At 40.2% G+C, this 20530-nt stretch overlaps 4 protein-coding genes across 4 annotated transcripts; 3 read left to right on the forward strand and 1 right to left on the reverse strand.

Annotated features, from left to right (window-relative positions):
• Positions 1-879: 879 nt before the first annotated feature.
• Positions 880-1872, reverse strand: LOC108078663 (uncharacterized). The gene is made up of 2 exons (XM_017172593.3): positions 1660-1872; positions 880-1613 (listed from the first exon to the last, which is right to left on the reverse strand). The coding sequence occupies exons 1-2, from the start codon at positions 1748-1750 to the stop codon at positions 1456-1458; spliced, it is 249 nt and encodes an 82-aa protein (XP_017028082.1). The 5' UTR covers positions 1751-1872; the 3' UTR covers positions 880-1455.
• A 2477-nt stretch (positions 1873-4349) lies between these two features.
• Positions 4350-5905, forward strand: LOC108078579 (uncharacterized). The gene is made up of 2 exons (XM_017172499.1): positions 4350-4720; positions 5500-5905. The coding sequence occupies exons 1-2, from the start codon at positions 4350-4352 to the stop codon at positions 5903-5905; spliced, it is 777 nt and encodes a 258-aa protein (XP_017027988.1).
• Positions 5906-10980: 5075 nt separating this feature from the next.
• Positions 10981-13103, forward strand: LOC108078622 (cuticle protein 8). Its single transcript, XM_017172545.3, has 3 exons — positions 10981-11125; positions 11227-11458; positions 12328-13103. Exons 1-3 carry the CDS (start codon positions 11120-11122, stop codon positions 12501-12503), a joined length of 414 nt encoding a protein of 137 aa, XP_017028034.1. The 5' UTR covers positions 10981-11119; the 3' UTR covers positions 12504-13103.
• A 1050-nt stretch (positions 13104-14153) lies between these two features.
• On the forward strand, positions 14154-15921 carry LOC108078578 (uncharacterized). The gene is made up of 3 exons (XM_017172497.3): positions 14154-14268; positions 14815-14953; positions 15025-15921. Exons 1-3 carry the CDS (start codon positions 14236-14238, stop codon positions 15804-15806), a joined length of 954 nt encoding a protein of 317 aa, XP_017027986.2. The 5' UTR covers positions 14154-14235; the 3' UTR covers positions 15807-15921.
• Positions 15922-20530: the final 4609 nt, after the last annotated feature.

Raw genomic sequence — 20530 nt, forward strand, 5'->3', positions numbered from 1 at the left:
GAATGCATATAGAGAACATAAATCTCGCACCAGAGTCCGTCCAAGTGCACCTACACAGGCATTCGGTCCTGGCCAAGTGTCGAGGTGCCAATTAAGGCTGCTCACTGCGGGTATTTTGGATATTTCATGCGAGGCATACGGCTCGCTGCATAGATAATTTTTTGCGGAGCTCGCCACTGACCGAAAATGGACCAGGCCAGGCCGAGTGTCATTTGATTCTTGTGGCAGCCTGGCGGCGTTTCATGCGCCTTTGACATGCAACCAGGCTCCGGCTGCGATCCGAGCTCCATGCCGAGAGCCGGCACAGTTTACACGAATCGGCGGAAAGCAAAAGCAAAGGCAGCAAAATTACGAAATTTGTCGTCTGACAAAAAGCTTAGAAAACGATATAAATTAAATTTACGGTTTTGGTGCTCATTAAATGTTCACAACTTTGGGCCCATCGAGGCAGTTTTTTTTTTTCTTTTTTCTTTTTTTCCTTTGGTTGCAAAATTAGAACATCGCTTTGGGAAATCGCCAAAATGCAGTTAATTGTTTTTAGCTCTTGTTTTTCGTTCACTCGTTTGGTCTTCTTGCTTCTTTTTTTAGTTTTTGATTCAGTTTCGGTTTCGGTTTTCTCGCGATTGTCACAAATTGAATAATGTCTCAATTGAAAAGCGTAGCTCGGAGAACATTTAAACATTCAGAGTGTGTTTGCAATTGTTTGCCATACACGGTGAATAAAAGCGATTTTAAAATGGTTTATAATAGGAAATAAATTTATAAAAATTTGAAGGGGTATGAGGAAGGATTAAGGATTGTTTTAGGGAACAGCTTGAAAACTAAGGCTTCACCGCTTGAAATATTTCATCAATCTGCTCTGAAGTGAAATTCACTTGCTTTTCCAATTTAAAATTATATTTTAGATATTAAAAATCTTCTTTTAACGATAATACTATTTTATATTTGGTTCTGTGTAGCTTTGTTTTCGTCGCCCGCCACTAATTACGTGCCGATCCAGCATCGAAGCATTGTATAATCGTGCCGCTTGATATATATCCTGGCACAGCTGGCCCGCCCGGTCTGGTCCGATCCGATCCAGAAAAAGTGAAAGGCAGCCCGCAGAAACGCCCACTTCTCGCCGGGACACTCGCTTCGGCGGCGTCCGAATATAACTAGATTATTATATAATTGTTACCATTTGACTAATTTGCCTGTGGCCAGAGATAAAGGCCTGGTAAAAACGAGAAAGCGAGTCTGGAAAAGGGGCCATTTACCAGGCCAGCAGTGCCAATCGCTCCACTGACCAATATTCGCGACTGGCCGGCACAACCGGCTCCCAGCTTCGAAAACAAAACCAAAAAATATGGGTCACCCATAAGAGCGCGACGTGAGCTAATCTCCACACCAGATGCAGTTTTAATTGCCAAACGCCTGCTGCTGCAGATGGGATCTGCTCTTCGGAGGAGCAGCTACCTAATTCCTGGGATAGTGGGTGTACATTCTGCCCTGCAAGGAGCGAGAAGTCCTCTTGCAGTGGCTCAGTTTGCTGAACCATTTGATGTAACCCCTTCGTGTGTGCGGCGGGAGCGATCTCTGGAAGTCCCTCGATGCCACAGGTGATTTTCCTAAAACTAATTCCAAATAATAATTACATTTTTTCCTCCTAGGTTTACATACCCTTGGCTTTGGTGTCGGACTCCTCTGAGGACGCAGATCGCCGCCAAACGGTTCCTAGATTTATAACGGCCAGACGGGATACGCAAAGCATTGCAGAAACGATCTATTAAATCATACAAAATCCTACTTTAACAATTTATCGATATTATTTCGGTTCGGTTTTGCTGTGTGTGCTGCCTCGTTCGACCTGTTGTGTGTGTGTGAAATGTGAAATGAATGAAAATGCCACTGCCGACTCTGATTGAGTAAACTTTTCCCGCCTCGCTTTCGAGTGAGTGTTGCAATCCGGAATGGAGGGAAGCTGACCAGGCTGCGACGCGGTCCAGATCGAGATCTCCGCTCTAGCTTCAGCTCTAGCAACGTCCCACTCTTGGCTGGTGCAAATGAAAAGAAAAACGAAGCCAGAGCCAAAGCTGGTTTCACTCGAAATGGGCCAGAAGCCGGCGCACAGAGATGCCTTACATAATCGTCCATAGAAAAGCACACACATGTGCACTGAGCAAAATTTAATTATGATTAAGTAGAAGTTTTAATATATTAGCATTATTCAATTTGGGAAAAGCCAAAATTCTATATGCTGACTTAATTCACATGTCGAAGGCAATAAGCTGGCTTGGATATATGTACATATAGGTTCCATTTTAAAGTTCCAACTCAAATTTCAATTTATTTAAAGATGCGTTTAAAAATTTAAGAAATTAACTATATATTTCCATAAATTGTGTGCATTTACTTATAATTCTCAAGTTGTTTTTTGTTTCTTAGCTCTTTTAAAATAAAAGTCCTTAAAACTAAAACTCCTTGTAAACATAGTAAATGGGGTATATGTACATAGTATTTTTTTGAATATTCCTAGGTCTAAATTATTAAAAACTTATAGAATTCAACGACTAATAAGTTAATGAATAAGAAAGGAAGTTTGAATGATGGCTAGGTTCACTGATGAGCTTTTGTAGTGAAAGCGAAAGAAGGTTGTCTAGGAAACTGATTTCTAATCTCGAGTTAAGTGTACAGCATAAAGTTAAATAATACATTGTTTAAATCCAAAAACAACTAATAAATAAATAAATATTTCTATTTCATTCTTAAAGTGTAATGGTCACAGTGGCATGTGCAATTTATCTGCTCGCATAGATCTTTCCTGGCTGCCGGCTGCTTAGGACACCCCAGTTAGCAGACCCCCGTCTCCGGCTTCGATTCAGATCCAACAGAGGCCTGGACAGAGGCAGACATGACTCTCTGGCATGTGGCTTAGTTTCGCTTTAATAGAGCCAAAGACAGTGGCTATGTCCCCGGCTGACAGGCATTTGCATTGCGCCATTGGAGTCATAATGCAGTGACACATTTTGTTGCGTGTCAGTAATAGTCGTCGTCGTCGGGCTGAAGCCTAATGCCGCTAAAGGGCAAACGAGCTGCGTCTTAATTACGTTAATGGCAGCCAAAAGCCAAAAGAGATTCGCGCCGATCCATGTGCGATTCTCGTTGCCTCAGCCCCGACGGCAGGTAGTAGCAGCATTTGTGTAATCTTGGTAATTAAGCGACGCTTTCTGCGCACAACATACACACACCAAGCCATACTATAATGCTGTACACACACACAGACAACGGGTTTTCCCACGATAGCCAGTGGAGTGGCATAGAGTCCCCTGACTCTTTTAACTACTGTGCACAACAAACAGCCGGCGAGTTCCAGAGGCCAATGATATATGCATTTTTCAACCATTGCCAACAATGGCAGCGGTGCGCGCGCTTCGCTTATAAATTAGAAGCAGCCAAAATAATAGCCATATTTTGGTTGCCTTTTTGCTGGTTTTTATATTTGGTTTTTTTTTTTTTTTGGTAAATTTTTCCCCTACTGGCAGACCCTCAGAAAAAGGTCAAAGCTTCAATGGTTGCAGCTGTGCTTGTCTCCGGTCTCCGGGGACGTGGACGTGGAGGTGGCTTATCTTGGCCATCAGTGGTTGTTCCATGTTCGATCGTTCGGCCAGTTAAACGGGAGAAAAAACTACATAATTTATTAATGTTATTATATAATAATATTAAAACTATAAATTATATTTTAATATTAATTACGAGCAAACTTACAACCAATTTGATTACTTTTTCTTCTTTTGTTCTTGCTTAAAAGGCTTGAAGGTTTTGCAAATTTATTTATAATATTTCTCTATATACTCTTGATATCTTCTGCTATTTTCCCACTATTTTTCTAGCAGTGTGCCTAACTAGCTGTCGTACTGAACGCACTTAAAGCGATTTCCCAGCTGAACAAATTGCGCCGCGATGTGCGATGGTCAATCAGGGATCGTGGCATTTAAGAGATTTTTCCCCCCCTCAGACTGCCCCTCAGACCATCATTTCATCCTCATCCTCATCAGCCATGAACATCGATGACGTCAGGTGGTGGCGAGCATTGTGTAAATGCTGGGAATGCTGCAATTTCTGGGCAGGCAGGCCCCAAACGTCATCGGTTGACCACATCCCGGCCAGAGCTGGACAGCAGTTCCACTTGGCTGCCGTTTTGATGGCCAGTGAAGCGCATAATTTCGCGGAAATGCTTGTGGCCACAATAAGGTAGGCATTTTCCGCCCAAATCCCAATCCCAATCCCAAAGATCTCCGGCTATATAAATACCAGGCAAGTGCGACATTTCACGCTTAGTATGCGAGAATCGGCGGTCTATCGATAGAGCCATGAAGAAGCGACGCGTAACCAGCCCAGCTGGAGATAGCTATCGAGATGGATGTGAGCTGGGAACCCGTTTGGGCTTCCGCATTGCGCACCGCAGAGGAGCACGCGCCGCTCTCAGAGATTGGCCCCTGCTGGCGCTAATTGCCGGACTCGGAATGATCGGCTCTTGTGACGCCGTCGGCTATTCCTTTACGCGCTTCGAGGGTCCGGTGGTGGGGCCGGAGCATCTGGTCACCGTCCACGACGGACGAACCGTGGACTATGTGGCGCGGCCCGAGTATAGCTTCGCCTATGGCGTTGAGGATGGCAAGACGCGCGTGCTGCACAACCGCAAGGAGACGCGCAACGGGGACGAGGTGCGCGGCGTCTACAGGTGAGTCCAAGACCACTCACGGCAGTGCGAAGATGAGGGGTGCCGCTGGCCGGGATGGGGACAACTTGTCAACGCATTCATTAGCGTCACACTGAGCTGAAATTGATATGGCGTTTTGTAGGCAATTTAATACCACTTACCATATGAGGCGAGGGTATAACAGGCATAACAAATTTGTTACTTTATTTTGAGCAGTTGCTTGCTTTAGTTTGCAAATTATTATTATTAAATATCGAAATAACTTGAAACTTTTACATAAATAATTCAATTAAAATATTGTAAAATATTATAATATTAGTTTAAAGTTTGCAACTCAGTCAAGGAATCTTTTCCGACCCTTAAAACTATATCTATTCTTAATCTAAATAAACAACCAAGTCGCCATTAATGAAATAGATCCAAATACTAAATAACAAGTGTCAACTTCTGTTTTTCAATTTCAAAAATATGTATTACTAAATTAAAACTAATTAAAATTAGTTCAAAGCCCTTTTTTCAAATATATTTTTACAATTTAAACGCAATTTAAACACTTTATAGCAAATATAATGAATTATGAAAATGCCTTGTTATATATTTAAGCTTAAAAATGTCACAATCTCCTTTTCTTAAGGTTTCCTTAAAGAATTTTAAAGATTTCTTTAAATGTATAAATTAAAAATAAATACTAAAAACACATTATTTTTATACCAATTACTAAAAAAATCCAACCTATCACCTCGTAAATTCATTAAGTTTCTCGTTGAATTAATATATTTTTTTCCATGGCCTCCGCGCAGCGTAGTCGATCCGGATGGCACCTTGCGTGTGGTTAAGTACACGGCCGACGATGCCAATGGATTCCAGGCGGAGGTCATCACCGATGGCGTGAAGATACTGCACGGTCATGGCACCGGGGGAGATGCCGCCGGCGGAGCGGTGGATAACCAGGTGAGACATGACAGCTCCGAGGGCGAAGAAGAGGAGGAAGAACCAGCGGCAGCAGCTCCACACCAGGGAAATGGTCAGTACAAGGTACACGAAGACTATGACGAGGGTGGTGGTCAGGCAGAAAAGGACGAGGGTGGGGAGGAAGAGGAGGAGGGTGGCGATGACCATCAGGAGTATGAGGGCAGTAGTGAAGAGGGCTACGTGGAGGCTGATGCCCACAGTCAGCAGGAGGAGTCCAGCGATGAAGATTACTAGAAACGAATCTCACAAGCAACTAAAGGAGTATTAAAAATATATTGAAATTAATTATATATTCTATAATGTGATAAAAAAAAAAAAAAGAAATAAAACTTGTAAAATAATCCACAGAAAGGGTAAGATTTTTTATTATTTAAATGAAAATTAAGGAGGTCCTTGAATTACTTTTATTTTATATACATCTTAATTACACTTAATTCTTTTCTTATAACGATTAGCATATTTAATATTATTTGTATAACCTAATTAATAATAATCTCTAAAAATAGCTTAAATATATCTACATATCCCACAATTATGCCACTTTTACTGGGACACCTTTGCATAATCCCGAAACTCCTGTTCCGAAAAAGTAAGAAATCTAAATAAACCGCTAATTGAAATATCTGGCGAGCTTATGCCGCCAGCTCGCCAGGGGTTATGGGGTCCAAGAGGTAAGAAGTGCATTTACGTAACCACAAAGCCACCGGGACAGACATCACCATCGACATGGACATCAACGTCAAGTGGATATCGGCCAGGCCAGACCAGTGGAGCGTGTGCGTTCGCCTCGGACTGCGACTTTGATTCAATTTTCAATTCGTTTTCGCTTCAGTTTTTATTTTCATTTTCATTTTCGCATGGACTCAATCAAGCGAAGTCAACGGCAAGTTTGTTGCAAGCACGGGAAAAATCGATCTACACACACATTCTCCCCCGTGTGCGTGCCGTGATCCACTTTGGTCTTCGGTCTGGCTTGTGGTTCCATTTCGTCACTCGCTTAATTTCAAACGCGCAAATGCGCAAAATCGCATTAAATGTGCGAAATGCAGAGATCGGGCTGCCCGCGGACCCGTCGAAAGTGGATCAAACGACGTCTGGTTTTGCCAGACCACGATGCGGTAATAATGCCGAAATGCCAGCCATTCGGACCAACTTGGCGGCGGTAATCTCACAATTGAGCCGGCGACAAAATTGGGCTGGCAGCCAGAAACCGGACCGGGCTAATTGACAGCCCCCATCACCCCTTTTATCAAGCGCTAATAACCCGATCTCAGTCTGATCTAAGCTCGATTGAAGCCCGATCTTAGCCCAATCGCAGGCCAATCTCAACCCCTTTGGCGTCTCATAGAATGAAAGACCAAAGAAAATCTGGCTAAATATGGTTAGCATGCGTCTGCGGGCAACGTGTAAGAATCCCCCTTGCTTGGAAATGTTTTAATTAAACAAAGTGTTAAGAAGCGGTAAAGGAAAAAAATAACATCTACATTGGTTGGGTTTCAAAATTAAACAGGTTTAATTTCGCAAATTTATACCAGAGCTAAATGCCTAGAAACTATCAGGAATTTATAAGGTTTCTGTGAATAAATAAGAATAACTGAATGTTTTGATTTTTTTATATTTTTAAATGGAAAATAAGAATTATAAATTAAAAACATAGATAGGGTTTAAAAAAAGTGTGGAAAAACTTGTTAAATGAAAAGATTCTATAATTTTTGAATTGTCCAATAATAAATGTTGCTCAACATGTTCCTAACAATTGGCTAGCAGTATGTTCTTAGAAGCATTTGCCTAGCAACATTTACTTTGATTTTCTGTTGTGGTATTAAATTTAATTCTTTTCATAATTATATATATTAAATAGTAACAAAATATTAACTTAAAATGGTACTTACATAATTTTATTTATTTTTTATTTACAATTAATATCATCAAAACTCTCGTATTAACCAGCCCAACCAAACAAAAGCGTAATTGGATCTACAAAAGGCTTTCGGAAGTGCAAAAGATTTCATAATCCCAAACGGATGTGATCTGGGTGGAAGTACATAGTTAACCGGATATACCCATATCCATTTATGGCACATTACGCATACGCAGCGTTGTGCAACGCCTTGGATCGCATTGCGTGGAATGTGCACTGCATTCACTTTCTAATTGAACCAACCCCGAGGCCCATTGTCCAGTTTGGAGTCAAAGATAATGCCCAAACCGAAATGTAACCTTCAAAGTCTCAATCACGAAAGAAACAAATATAAATCGCTTTGCCTACTGCATAAATCAAGCCACAAATCTATAACTGTCAAGTCATTTTAAGCCAATGGGTAAGTTTTTTTTTAGGAGAATGTAATTCAAATGAAGTGGGTTCGACTAGGCAGTGACTGGTTTAAAAAGAACTAATAAAACTAATAGTTTACTAAGTCAAAAATATCCTAAGAGCAGAATGAATTATATATTAGTTAGTGGAACTTAATCGCTTAATTCTGAATAGAAGAAAAATTGTAAATAATTCTTAATTTAGAACAAGAAAATCTGTATGAAAAAACTAATAAATTCTGAACAAAAACGTTTTACTTTCTATACAAAAATACCTTTATATTCCCTATCTTCCTTTAGCTCTATATACCCCTTAAAACCTCAACTTAGTCTTGTTGCAACCCTGCAAAGTGCGTTTAAATGTTCAAATGGATCCATTACCTCCTCCAAGACCCCGCCCAAAGACAGTAAACCTCCCACATGAGGCCATTGTCCAAACATAGGCAAACAAACTGCCAGATCGACGGGCATAAATCAAGGCAAAAAATGTTTGTTCTAGTTATCGACAGTCACAGCCATAAATATAATAAATCTTTGGCTAAGCGGAGAGATATCCATTACGACTTTTTTGGGGGATGGGTGGAGGGGGGCCATGCGTGGACAAGTGCAATTAACGCATGCAAACAATTCGGTCGATCGATCGATCAGCAAATGTCTCCTCGGTCCTCGATCGTGGCGGTGGAGGAGGAAATCTTAGTTCGACAATTGCGCAACTAAACATAGATCGAGGAACACAGAGACGGCGATGGAGACAGAGACGGAGACGGAGACAAAGCCTGTTGTAGTCAGTTTGCGATTTTTCCAACTGTCTTGTCCGCGCTGACCAACTAACCAACTAAACTGAAGCTGTAGCTGTAGCTGACGCTGAACTCTGAGGGGGAACAGCCTCTGTCAAAGTGCGATCGTGACGTGGCCAACTTGTTTGTGGAACAAACTCTTTTTTCTGCGGCTCGTTGGCAATTGTTTCGAGCGATTTTCGGCCAGCCGTGTAAATGTGTCGCCTTTAAAGCCCCGAAAAACGTTTTATGTAAGTCGATTCTGTGTCTTTGTCTCCGCTTTCCATGCTAATGGCCAGGCCCAGGCCAAAGTGATCTCTTATAGTGCGATCTGGGTTTTGTGTATTTTTTTCTTGTTTTGTTTTTTTTTTCTTCTAGCTTGGAGTTTTTTCCCATCGTTTGACCCGAGTGCAGTCTGCACAGTCGTCCGTCCCGCAACCGTTTGCCCCCGCATAATGGCCACTTGTGTGTGTTTTATAAGATACAATCATAATTTTCTGATATGTCATGCCAGAGCGGCGGCTGTTGGCTGTTTGTTTGTTGTGGGTGTTGCCTGAAAAAGTGTCAAAAAGTACTGTTTTTCTCGTAGAGTTAAGTAAGCTGGGAGTAAAATGGGAACTTTGAACTTTGATTGAGGTTTACTAAGCCCAGTTTAGTTTATTTCAAACATATGGGAATGCATTCCTTATAAGCTCTTTAACAACTAAGTTTTGTTTTAAACCTTAAGATATTTTGTATGATATAAGAATAATAATTTAGTCAGAAGCATTAAAGGAGTCACTTCCTACCCTATAAGCCATACGTTGCCAAAAATTCAGCAAAATTTGTATAAAAAACATTTTTAAACTTCGTATGAATATTTATTTATCAAACAATAAAAAATTAAGCAAAGAAAATGAATGGTTCTTGGGCTTTGCTGTTACATTTTTAAATTTAGGTTTTTCCACAAAATTGTGTATAAATATAGTTTTATGGAATTCTGATATTTATGGTCTTCTTGGCGGCATTTGATTTCTAAAAATCGAATTATTGCCAAACGACGATTATCAATTTCAATTAACTAATTAATTTAAACTGCCAAAACTTAGATATTAAAAATAATAATAAAAAAAATACCAAAGTAATCTTAAATTTTATGTTTTTCTATTATTGTTTTCAATATTTTATATGTTAAAGGTCACAGCAAGGCATATCCAAAATTATAAGAATAAATAAATACGTACTTAAAAAAAATTCAATTAAATAATTTATGTCTGTAATAAATATTTATCCATGCTTTAATAATATTCAGCCTAGCAAATAATACAAAAAGGATTTCATAAACCATAATAATATTCCTAAGCTTTGTTACCACTTCAAATAAAAATTTAATGACCGACAAAGTCATAAAAAATAAGTACAAATATTTGCTATAATATTTATAGACATTCCGCAACAATCTCTTATCCGAATTCCATCCAATATTTATCATTTCTGGCAATCTTGGCGACAAACTCATGTCTCATGACTCCGAAAGATATTGATCGGGCGGCGTTTGATTTGCTTAGAGCCCTGTCAAGCTATTTGCCAATATCGAAATTCCGCTGGCAGTTCTCCCCGAGATCGTGGTAATACTCGGAACTCGAACTGGAGTTGGGCGAAAGAATGTCGGGCAACGAATTGCGTGGCACAAACGCGGTACGCAGTACGCAGCACTTGCGGCGTTGGCGTGGTAATTATAACGACGCCCCGTTTGATTGCCACAGATACTGATACATATGGTAAATATATATAGTTTTCGACCGTGCCACGATCGTAATTATGTCGGCAAATCAATAAATAAAGAGCTTAGATCATTAGAGCCAAAGCAAAAGTGTCGCTTTCAATTGCAGCCCCGTCATCGCAGACAAACAGTCAGCGAAACTAAGTCACCGAACGAGCCAGCGAACGCCTTCTCGGCCCGCGGAACAAATGCCGCACCTCTCGCCAGAGATCATTGTTGTGGCACATGCGTGGTTCGGTTGGGCCTCAGTTTCGACTCCTTACCCCCCGCTCCCCAGCTGGCATCTGCATCTGGCATCCATGGCTGGCCACCCCCAGCCACCCGCCCGTGGCAGCTGCAGCCGCCAGATCCGAGCCGACACCAAGCCGTCGTCTGTGCAGTCGGGTTGCAGTCGTCGACGGCCGACGCGTATATAAATACTTTTGGTCATCGTTGCAGACATCAGTTCAGCTAACGATTTCGTGCTCTTAACGGTCCTCACTCGCTCGAGCTCTCCTCAGATACAGCCTCCTGCACAGGAATCAGCGTCCAGTCGTCCTTCGTCCTTAACTAAGCTACGTGTTCGCGTGTCGTGTTCGTGCTCGAAAAAAACACAAAATGAAGGTGTGTGCCTGTTCCCCCCTTAAAAGATAAATCCAAAAAACCCCTAGGTACCCCCAAGTGAATCCGAATCCCCGATCCTGACACTCACTTCTTCACTCTAGTACTTTGTTGCCATCGCTCTGCTGTTTGCCGCCGCCCAGGCCGTTCCCATCGAGCTGGGCCACTATGCCCCGGCGTTGGTGCATCATGCGCCTGTCCTGACGCACGCAGTCCATGCCGTCCATGCCGAGCCGGTGGCCTATCCCAAGTACTCCTTCAACTATGGTATCAAGGATCCCCATACCGGCGACATTAAGTCGCAGGCTGAGGAGCGTGACGGTGATGTGGTGAAGGGTAAGTGGTCAATAGTAAAATATTTGAAAAATTACAAGGTAGTAAAATATATAGATATTGAGCGGAAAGGATCATAAAGGGGTCTTAAAAATGTGATTTTACAATTATTTGTTATATTTTAGAGCACAAAAACAAAATACTAAGGATGAGTACTTGCAAAATTAAAGAACAAATTATTTCAATGGTTTTTATATTCCTTTTTTATCCTTTTCATATTTATTTTACGTTTTTTTCCTAATTTATTTGGTTAAATCTTGATTTGTTATCCAAAAACGAATGACTTAGGCAACGAACTTGAAATTATTCACCCGAAATAAATACGTAAAATTCTTTTCAAGTTGCTAACACAGCTTCTAGCATTTATATATATGTAGTGGATTACATTTTTTAAAGTTAGATTCAAAATTTAGCGTCTTAAAACAAATGACTTAGGCAACGAACTATCTTAACTATTAATAAAATCTCAGCCAAAGAGAGTCTGTTATTTGAATAATAATAATACATATATTTATTAATTTACAACGTAGTAATGTAGAATATTTCTTCTACCTTATTAACTTATTTATTAATTTATTGAATTATTTATTTCTCGCTCAAATTCGAAAAATAGAGAACAACTGGTTAAGATTTTCTATGAACTGATACAATTCTTTAACTTTTTTGAGAATATTTTAAGCTAATACTACTACAAATTAGGTTTAGACTAGTAATTTTAGTAAAACATTCATCTGTGAAGTTTAAAGTGTGAATGCTTTCAGTTTATTTACAATATAAATGCTATAAATTAATGATCATAACAATATTAATAAACGTATTTCTCGTCCACATTCAATTCTAATCTCCATATTATCCAAAATTCCCTATTCCAGGCCAGTACTCCCTGGTTGAGCCCGATGGCTCCGTGCGCACCGTTGACTACACCGCTGACGATCACAACGGTTTCAATGCCGTCGTCCACAAGACCGCCCCCACCAAGATCATTGCCCATGCGCCGGTGGTGCATGCCCCCGTCCTGGCACACGCCCCCCTGCTGCATCATTACTAAGCGAGCAAGCGAGGAGCCTGACACAGTCACCCCTTCTGGTGCTCTCCCTCTTGCTCCCAACCATCCACCACCACAACAACAACAACAGCAACTTCATAGGAACCACAAACAGAAAATGATGAAAAAACCACAAAAAAAAAATTATAAACAAACAACGAGAATTCTTTTGTAAGTAAGCGTAGCTAAGAGTTTAGGACGGGACCGCCCTTAGGAGGCGGAAACCCGGCACCCGGCTGATCCTGGCATGGCATGGACGAAGGAAAAACGAACGAAAAAGAAAACAGAAACATAAAGAAAACCAGGAAATCATATTCAAAGCAAATTCATAACGACTTGGCATTCGGAATGACTTGATCGCGGAGGACGACCCTGATGGATAACGAAGATTGGAGTTTTATTATTGGAGAGACAGAGTTCTTCCCATATGATATATGATAAATGTTATATATTTCTCTGTATATATATGTACGTACGATTAACCAGAACCAATTTCCCAAGGCAAACTTTTGCACGCCGACGAGAAATACAAGGATAATAGCGATAAGGATAAGCTGGAAGGGCTTCTCGCGGATAGCTTCTCTCCCCTATCTCTCTCTTTGTACATACTTTATTTATTTTCTCTGTCTTCCACTTTCCGAAGCTCAACTTTTGTAATATATTTATGTGATCTGTCTCTATCTGTTCCTTAACTATATCTGCTCTCTATTTGCTATTTCCCCTGGAAGCCCCGGGCGGTGTCTGGGCCAAACTGTGTGCGGAGGATCCCCGAACTGCCACGCCCCGAAGAGAGCTCGTGTTAGGGGCGTGCTAGCTCCCTCAGAGCCAAACTGTGTGCCATGGCGGGATCCCCGATGGTTTGGCAGGCGCTGAACACGCTGTACATATCCTGAAATGGCCGGCCATTGTGCATTAGTAGCTAGTACTCTCTGTAGTCCCTGTTATCCTTCTCGTGTCCTTATTCCGCCACTTTCCTCAAACTCTCTCACTCACTCAACTGTCTCTCTCTCCGTCTGTCTCTCTCACCGACTCACCGACTCACTCACTCTCAGTCTGACACACCTTTGTATCTAGTTTCATTTTTTGCATTTAGTATTTTTCACATTTATTGTGTATTTATAAACATTATGCAGCTTAATTATAAACGACAAACGATGAAAAAATGTACGAAAAAGCCACAAAAAAATATAATTAATATCATTGTACTCATTTAAGGAGGATAGACGAAAAGTAAACCACAACTCTCACATGTCTCTCACGTCTCAAAAGTTCATTTGAGCCTTACACTTATGTACTATATATTCCCCATAAACATTTGTATGCAAAAAACAAGAGCAACAACAGCAGCAAACAGCAAACGAAATGCGAAAAACGTTATTATGGAAATAGAAAAAGAAAACTAAAAAAAAAAAAATAAATAAAAAATCATATTTAAAAAAATATCTATCTGTTCCTCTTTCTTTGGTTGGCTTAAGAAATATCCACGAAGGTCGGCAAGATTAGCATGACGGGGCCATAATTATTACAAACAAAAAACGCGAAAATTACTTAGCATTCCGGTGAAGTATTTCTAATAAGGGGTTCGCACCCACTTGCAGGGCTTCTCCCTGGCAATTTGGGTTCTCGGTTCTTCAGTCTTGAATAGCGATCGAAAGTACACGGAACTCGTCGGCCAAAAAGCTAAAAACGAAATAAATGTTTATAAAAGTTTAAGGAAAAGTCATCAGTATTCATAATGGGATGTTTGTCCAATTTGTTTTGGCTTATTGTAAGTGCTTTGGAACAAAATGGCAAAGAACTTAAGAATTTGAAATAAAATCAATAGGTTTGAATGAGTTTAGGAAGTGAGAGTTCTGTAAATTGATGTATTAAAATAAAAAAAAAGGAAAAATATAGTGAAAATGTAAATAACATATACATAAACAAATAAAAAATACTTATAAATAACTTAATCTACAATCAAACATAAGTTTAAATTGCAAACAAAAGAATTATATAATGTAGATAATTAAATACACGAATATAAAATAAAACAATAAATAAAAACAACTCGCAAATGTTGCCCCAAATTCTATTAATTTTTATTATTAATATATTATCGATATATAAAAATATGTCTACATAATCTAGAATTATATATACTCATAAAACCTCATGGAATAAATTCAAAAAAATATAATTGGAGTGCTAAAATAATAAGGAAAACATAAATCTTGATCTATTTTCCATTACCTAAGCTTTAAGCTAGCGTTTAGTTATTTATTCAACCAACTAAACGCCCGAATATATGCCTTAAATGTTCCCCTATTCCCAGCTTGTAGTACTAATCACAAAAGTATACGCCACGTTGGCCAGTGCAGTGCCAGCAAAGAGCGAAGCCTATGCCAAGACAGCAGCTAAAAATGAAAGTGAAAAAGCCAAAGTTAGCCACTATTTTCTGCACGAGCCTTATGGTAGGCAATATATTAAATAAAAAAATTATACATTTCTTAACTTTAAACCCTTTTTTAATTGTAAATTATAGGTCCCAATACCTATGCCTTTGGCTATGAGATCGATGACCCGCAAACGCACAACACACAGTTCCGTGAGGAACGACGCTTCGTGAATGGCAGCATCCAGGGCAGCTACGGTTATGCCCGCCCCGATGGAGTCATCCAGGTCACCCAGTACACAGCGGATGAGCAGAAAGGTTACTCTGCCCAGATGCACAGCTTCAAAGAAGGCGATGAAAAGCTAAAGGCAGTATGGCCCACCCAGAGACCCGATATCCTGGTGGACAGAAGCAAGATGGAGTCTCCTACCAACATTACCTGGGATCCTAAAAGCCACCTCAATGTGACCGTGTCCCATGTGGCGGATCATGTGGCTCAGCAACTGAAAGAGCAGCATGGCCTCGACTTGAACCACATTGATGTGACTAAGGATGTTCTAAAGCCAGCTGTGCTCGATGTGATCCAGGGCAAGACTCCCAGCCGTGTTATGCCGGTTCAAAATGTGATACCTCAGCAGTTTCCCCTTGTTCCATTCCAACTGGCAGTAGAACAGGAGGTCAGTAAGGCGACCACCGAGTCCAGCAAGTCTGCAGAACCCCAGAAATCGGAGAGTTCCAAATACCACAAAGCAAAGACAAACAATGCAGAGAAGGCTCCGCAGGTAGAGGAGCCAGAGTCCAGCCTGCCACCTCCTAAGCCACTGGACAATGCTACTCCCAGCCATGCAAATTGGCAACAGCGAACAATTGAAGCGAATCGGAGGGAATTCCTGGCCAATATACCCGATCTAAGTGAAGCCAGGCCAAAGTAAATGTCCGAACTGCTAGAAATTCACTGAGAAAAAGTCTACAAAGATGGTTAAATTAAGTATAAAACTGTTTATTAATTATTGAAACATATGTTTAAAAGATAAATACGACTTCAGATGAGTATCAATTAAATATAGATTTAATAAATAAATATATATAGAAATGAATAAAAATTAAATGCAAATACATTTTAAAGCTCAAGGCTACGGATGAAAAATTAAAGAAAGTTAATCAATGGCTTAAAATAATTATAATATACGTTTGTTTTTTTGTGTTTTAAACAAGTGAAAATGAGTAACTTTCTTTACAAGTGCCTTATGAAGTTTATAATGTAGTGGTAAACATTTTTATAACTTCAAAGCTGATTGATATTAAATTATTATTTAACCAAAATTAGTCAAACCTCTCTAGGCGATTGGGTAAGCTTCTTTCACTTTTTATTGGAGCCAGTATCTGGGCCATAAAAAACAGTGATCGCAATTTAGCCATTAGCCCGAAAAAAAAGGCAACAAAAGAATTCCACACGCTGCACAGGCCAATTGAGGCTGCAATAAAGGTGAGACACATACACAGCATGGCATTTTTTGAATATCTTCCGGGTGCAAAATTGGTGCCGCCGCGTCTTGATCCCAATCTAAGTCGCTAGCCGCCTTTGAAGTGGTTTTATATATGCTTTTGTGGGTTAATTTGTGTCGCCCACGATGGGTTTGGGTTGGGTTTGGGGCTGGCTCCCCCACGGCTGGGATATTCCCCGCATTCAGGAAGACATCGGCCGGATCACGTTCCAGTCCAAGTGCAAATGGTTTTGCCATTAATTGCTCCAAATTTCCAAATGCGTTTCCATGGCGAGGCAAAAAACGGAAGGAAATGCGAAATGCATGTTGATTTCGGTTTCGTTGCGGCTTTCTTTGCTCGTTTTTCCCCACTATCTCTCGCATCCGATGCATATTTATGCTGATTTATTATTCCATTATTGCGGCAGCTTAAATTTGTGGCACGCACACTCGCCGTCGATTGCGAAATCTGCTGCCAAAAGCACTCCAAACACTTTAAAGTGTATCTGGTATTGTTTTTAGCATTTTACATTTGTTTATAGTGGGATTTTTATTGCCCACGAATTTGTATCGGAGGTACATTCACTTTTATGCTTGGCTGGGAAGAGTCCAGCCCCGGGGATCGGTTAGTATACATCTCATTTATGGGATATGGGATATGCTTTGATAGCTCGATTCTTGTGTTTTTTTGGAGTTCCATTATTTAATTACAATTATATGTTATGTGGTTTCTTAAGGGAAAGTTGGCCAGGCCCCACAGTCTCGGTTTATTGTATGCTAATTTAGTTGCTGCTACTTTTCATTCCATTCCAATTCATTACGTTTCGTTTCTTTCTTTTGCGGCATATATATTCATTCGGTCATTAACTAATTGCTGAGGCAATCGACTTGGCTTGCACCACTTGGGTGCACCACTGGGTGGCTCCGTGAAAGTGTGCTTGCGATTCGCTTCGATTTCGTCTAGGGCGGGACGTATACGTAATGTGAGCGAACTACACTACATTACGTAGCCGCACAGTGGGTCGCTACGAGTTGCCTCTCTCCTGTCCCAGTTGCACTTCAACTTCAACTTGAGACCAAGGCGTGGGCGTTGTCCCTGCGGCCAAACCTAATAAAATGCGTGATTTATTCCATAAATATGTCCACGCTGACAACTTGATTTGGGGGCTGGGAGCTGCAGCTGGTTTTCAGGCATATCAGCTCCTGTTTTCCAGTCCCGGCGACGGTTGCATAAATTTAGCCATTTTATAATCTCGATATGGCCGAAACAGGTAAATTTCATAATATCCGGTTCGGGCGCGCTTGAAAAGTTGTTAATTTGGCCACATCTTTGCGCTGGCAGTGGCAGCAGGAAAAACAAAACCCAGAGATGCCAAAAATGGCAGCAATTAGCCGGCTGCCGAATAAGGTAAAAGTATTTAACCTACTTTTCTCCGCCGAGCAAAAAGTTAAAAAGTAACAAGCAAAAGGCAAATATCGCTTTTCATTGTAGGAAGTTGCCGAGAGGGCGACACTCATTCAATTGGCGCTTAATTAATGAGACAGCACGGCCACAGACACAAACACACAGACTTTCCAAGGAAGTCGCCATGGGAAAAGCCCCGGCAACGCCGCCCAATTTCCTCAACGTGTGAAAATGGCAGTGGCACTCGCGCCGAAGTGAAATTAAAATATTTAACAATTACCGAAGGCCTGCGAATGCAAAGCGTAAATATTTTGATTAGTCAATGATACAATTAGAGAGCTGCAACAAAATCAATTGGAAAATTGCAGCGCGGCCGCGAGACAAGTCTCGGCAACAATCTTGCCACTTTTCCGCGTGTTGCTCCACACAGGCACACGAGGGGATTGGAATAAGAGTGTCCCAGCTGCCATATGATATGATTATGTGATTTGGCAATTTGCATTTAATTAATTTCTTCGGCTATTTATTATGTCAACGCCAGCAGCCAGCTGAAGCCAGAGACGAGGCTTAAGACTCAACTCTCGCGGGGCTGATGGGCGGGTGCAATTGCCGCCTCGGCTGGTTACAGCACCGAATTCAAGTGAATATTATTTGTTACCGTTGAAAGGCTTTTCAGATTATGCTTCGACGGCAGTTATATCACGGCCGGCGCTCTCCGCGAGTGCATAATCAAAGCTGACGGCTATGACGGCTCTGGATGCGATTGAATAATGAAGAATGCGCAGATTGAAGCTGACAGAGATTATCCAGGCTAATGTTCATTCGGGGGAATAGTATGTGTGTGCCAAGTTTGGGGCGTAAAATTTGGCATAAAAATTAAAAGTTGAATAAATAACTTAATAGAAGGTGTTGAAATATTAAATTGGGAATGGAAAACCATATGTTAAACAATAATTAAAGTTATACATATTAAAAGGATAGGATCAAGACCTTATTTTAAATGTTTTTATTTTGTTGTTATATTTATAAAATAATTAAAATAACAAAATGTTTTGAAATATCATTTAAACAATTGTAATCAACTAAAAAAGTATATCTAAGTGTGTCCGACTGTGAGATATACGGTATCCAAAGATATGCACATAACCATGTTTAATAATGTTATTTATGCTGTTTTTAAAGTGAAGTAATAAAGTAATAATAATAAATATAATAGCCCAAACTTTATCTGGCGGAAAACACAAGAATGTAGAGCTATTGTTGCTCAGAAAATGTTGCTAGAAAGATGGTTTTCCAGCATCCTTTTAACTCTAAAGACCGGGTATCATATATTTCTTGAAATATACTTCCCCCTGAAAACATTTCCTGTTTAAACTTAACAAACTCGTATAATTATAAATAATTATGTTAATAGTATTAGCAAATATTTATTATACACACGGTGTGACCGATGCATTTAACAAGCAATTATTTTCCACCAAATGTGTCAAATGGGTGGACATGTGTTGATATTTTCACCGCTTCAACTTGTTTTCCGAGCTGCTTACCACTTGCCGCTTTATTACACATACGCACTGTGTGACGGATGTAGAGGATCGCTGAGGAAAACGTAGAAAAACCACTATAGCTTGCTGCTGTTTGTAAGTTCAATGTGCGCTCGCAATTAGCAAAATATTTCTCTGCCATTTTCCTCTTGGCCACACACACGCATATTTCATGCTTAAACCAGGCGGGTAGTCCCCAGTAAATTCGTGTTTTATTCCATTGCCTTCAAATAAATTAATATAAATTGCCGGCAATCGAATGCGTTGGAATGCCCTGGCGGCTCTTCGAGTGTAATTTTCAATTACAGGAGTCCCAATCGCTGCTGTTTTTTGTATATTGAGTTGCGTAAGTCAAGCTGCATAAAAGGATAACCATTAAAAGAGCAACAGTGCCGGCAAAACCAATTCCCACAGCAGTGTTGTTTTTTTTTTCGTTTTGTTTTGGATTTGGGAAAGATGCACGCGTCGCTGGCTTGTTAAGTTGTAAGGTTTCAGCCGGGACTCTAATAAATATGAAACAATGAGACAAAAGTCAAAGTTTGCAGCTGATTGCCAGCCATTGTTGTTGTGTGTTTGCCAAACGATCGCTTCAGGTGCACTTTAAAAAACTGTATCAATAGTAATAATAATTTTTAAGTTATTATCAATCTGTTTGTTTATAAAAAGGTCAACATTTTCTTGATTCTTTTTTTCCCATTTACTAAAATCTTTTCTTTTTCTTAAATCAGAAAGTATACCATAATTATTTTGTGATTTCAAGCTCACATTTTTTTTTTACTTTTCTGAATTTATTTATGTACTCACCTTTAAGTTCACTACTAATTTCTTTATGTGTAACAAACTTTATTCCATTGTTTTGTTTTTATTTTTATTTTTTTGTTTGGGCCCCCGATGTCGCAAATGTATGCCAGAAATACATTGCGGCAGGAGCAGTTCGGCTGCTTTTGGCCAAGTTAATGCATGTACTAAATGTCTAACGGTAAATATGAGTTACTAGGTAATTGCTTGGTCTGCTTACCTGCAGCTGTTACATGCGCGCATGCGCATAACCAACAACACAGCAGCGCTTTGACTTTTCACTTTTGTGAGTGGGAATTGATTGAGTGGCCAAGAGTGCTCTGGGTAAAAGTAAGCCACACTCTGGCCAGGCCAGTGAATCTAAACTATGGCTAACCAAAAAATTAACACCTGCTGGCCAAGGCGCATGAGCAGAGCAAATACAA

This window comes from Drosophila kikkawai, chromosome 3L, assembly GCF_030179895.1.
Source record: "Drosophila kikkawai strain 14028-0561.14 chromosome 3L, DkikHiC1v2, whole genome shotgun sequence".
In the NCBI taxonomy this organism is placed as follows: Eukaryota; Metazoa; Arthropoda; class Insecta; order Diptera; family Drosophilidae; genus Drosophila; species Drosophila kikkawai.

Excerpts from the sequence above, each read along its gene's own strand:
- LOC108078663 (XM_017172593.3), bottom strand. The coding sequence starts at position 1,750 with ATGCTTTGCGTATCCCGTCTGGCCGTTATAAATCTAGGAACCGTTTGG. Across the intron at positions 1,614-1,659 it reads GTCCGACACCAAAGCCAAGG|TTTTAGGAAAATCACCTGTG; the intron begins GTATGTAAACCT and ends ATTTGGAATTAG.
- LOC108078579 (XM_017172499.1), top strand. The coding sequence starts at position 4,350 with ATGAAGAAGCGACGCGTAACCAGCCCAGCTGGAGATAGCTATCGAGAT. Across the intron at positions 4,721-5,499 it reads GAGGTGCGCGGCGTCTACAG|CGTAGTCGATCCGGATGGCA; the intron begins GTGAGTCCAAGA and ends GCCTCCGCGCAG.
- LOC108078622 (XM_017172545.3), top strand. Across the intron at positions 11,459-12,327 it reads TGACGGTGATGTGGTGAAGG|GCCAGTACTCCCTGGTTGAG; the intron begins GTAAGTGGTCAA and ends TCCCTATTCCAG.
- LOC108078578 (XM_017172497.3), top strand. The coding sequence starts at position 14,236 with ATGGGATGTTTGTCCAATTTGTTTTGGCTTATT. Across the intron at positions 14,269-14,814 it reads CCAATTTGTTTTGGCTTATT|CTTGTAGTACTAATCACAAA; the intron begins GTAAGTGCTTTG and ends CCCTATTCCCAG. Across the intron at positions 14,954-15,024 it reads TTTTCTGCACGAGCCTTATG|GTCCCAATACCTATGCCTTT; the intron begins GTAGGCAATATA and ends TGTAAATTATAG.